The sequence below is a fragment of the Rana temporaria genome, chromosome 4 (assembly GCF_905171775.1).
Source record: "Rana temporaria chromosome 4, aRanTem1.1, whole genome shotgun sequence".
Taxonomy (NCBI): domain Eukaryota; kingdom Metazoa; phylum Chordata; class Amphibia; order Anura; family Ranidae; genus Rana; species Rana temporaria.
In genome coordinates, this window is record NC_053492.1 from 245,628,311 (window position 1) to 245,630,467 (window position 2,157).

The window sequence follows — 2,157 nt, forward strand, 5'->3', positions numbered from 1 at the left end:
GTGTCAAGTGTACACTGGGGCATAGATTGTACACCCTCCAGCATCATTCAATCAATGTGTACAAACACAAATTGATATAAGCACATTGCTAGCATGATGTTGGAGGGTGTACATTCTATGCCCCAGTGTCAAGTGTACACTGGGGCATAGGTTGTACACCCTCCAGCATCATTCAATCAATGTGTACAAACACAAATTGATATAAGCACATTACTAGCATGATGTTGGAGGGTGCACATTCTATGCCCCAGTGTCAAGTGTACACTGGGGCATAGATTGTACACCCTCCAGCATCATTCAATCAATGTGTACAAACACATTTTGATATAAGCACATTGCTAGCATGATGTTGGAGGGTGTACATTCTATGCCCCAGTGTCAAGTGTACACTGGGGCATAGATTGTACACCCTCCAGCATCATAAAAGCAATCAAACATACAATGATTTATTTCCACAAAAAATAAAGAATTCAAATAAAGTTCACATCATACGATCCTGCCAAGACACCATGCCAGCTTCTGTAAGGAAATACTGTGAAAAATCGTCTCTGAGACGCATGATGGCCTGGGTAGCTCTTCTGGATATCTGCTCTATTCCAGGCAGAGCTGATTCAACTTCTTCAGGATCACTGGGGGAAGGCTCCTTGGTTAGGATGAAGTTGTGTAAAACAACAGCTGCCTTAACAACCTGATCAACCACGTCTGGGTGCAATTGGATTGGCCGGTTAAAGATCCGCCATTTACCAGCAAAAATTCCAAATGCACACTCCACATAGCGTCGTGCGCGTGACAGTCTGTAATTGAAGATGCGCTTGCGTTGGTCTAGTCCTCGGCTGGAGTAGGGCTTCAGCAAGTTGCCACACATCTGGAAAGCCTCATCACCAATGAAAACAAAAGGCATTGGCGGTTCATCGGTCCCAGGAAAGGCCCTTGGTTCAGGAAGTCCCATCTCACCAGAGTAGATCCTCCTCCCCATCACTGAGTTCTTGAACACACGTGAGTCATTGGTTCTTCCATATGACCCAATGTCCACTGCGACGAATCTGTACTGCGCATCCGCAATGGCCATAAGTATAGTGGAGAAGAACTTCTTGTAGTTGAAGTACTCGGACCCAGTGTGCGCTGGCTTCTGGATCCTGATGTGCTTCCCATCGATTGCACCTACACAGTTTGGAAACTGTGTTACTTCATGGTACTTCGCAGCAATTTGAAGCCAAAGTTCTGTAGAAGGTTGTGGGATAAATTCTTCTACAAGACAATCCCACAGGGCATCGCAGGTGCTCCGGACAATCCCAGAGATGGTGGAAATACCCAGGCGAAACTGGAAGTGCAGAGACGAAAAACTCTCACCAGATGCCAGGAACCTTAAAAAAAGATAATAAAAATGGGGTTTAGTATTTTGTAGAACACAATGAATGAAAAAAAGGAAAAAAAATAGTACATACCTGAGGGTTACGATTAGGCGTTCCTCTGGTGAGATACTCCTTCTCAGGTGGGTGTCTTGCCGACGTATCCGTTCACTGATGCGTGCTAGAAGGTCATCAAATGTTGATACAGACATCCGTAAGTAGCTTGCAAACTTGTCTGGATGCTGCCGCAGCTCCACATACAAAGTGCTGTGAACCCCGTGGGTCATCCGTGCCGCAGTGATGGGATGGATCCAATATCTTCGACGGCGTTGGCGGCGTCTTTCAGCATCTCGTATCCTTCTTGCTTGGGAACGCCACAGCAGAACATCAAAACTGTAGGAAAGATAGGTGGGAAACATGTTGCTATGTACTCTCCTCAGTGCTCAAATTCAGACTGCTAAATGATCATTGAAGCACTCTTTTTATACCCAACACTTTGAATAGGGGGCGGAGCTTCAACTGCAGTTCAAGAGGGTGAAATGTTTTTTATTAACGGACGTTAGAAAGGAATGATATAACGGATGCATACGGATATATACGGATAAACATTATCCGTTTTCAATAACGGAAGAAGGGTAAAATATTTATCCGTATGTATCCGTTATTAAATCCGTTAATAAACGTCCGTTAATAGGTATAATAACAGTAGAAACGGATATTATAAAACGGACATACAATCCATAGTGTGAAAGAAGCCTTATTTTTGTTTATAGCGCAAAAAATAAAAACCGCAGAGGTGATCAAATAC

At 43.9% G+C, this 2,157-nt stretch overlaps 1 protein-coding gene across 1 annotated transcript; it reads right to left on the reverse strand.

The window, feature by feature from the left end:
- Positions 1–378: 378 nt before the first annotated feature.
- Positions 379–1,951, reverse strand: LOC120935370 (protein ALP1-like). The gene is made up of 2 exons (XM_040347488.1): positions 1,446–1,951; positions 379–1,364 (listed from the first exon to the last, which is right to left on the reverse strand). The coding sequence occupies exons 1-2, from the start codon at positions 1,766–1,768 to the stop codon at positions 482–484; spliced, it is 1,206 nt and encodes a 401-aa protein (XP_040203422.1). The 5' UTR covers positions 1,769–1,951; the 3' UTR covers positions 379–481.
- Between the last annotated feature and the right edge of the window lie 206 nt (positions 1,952–2,157).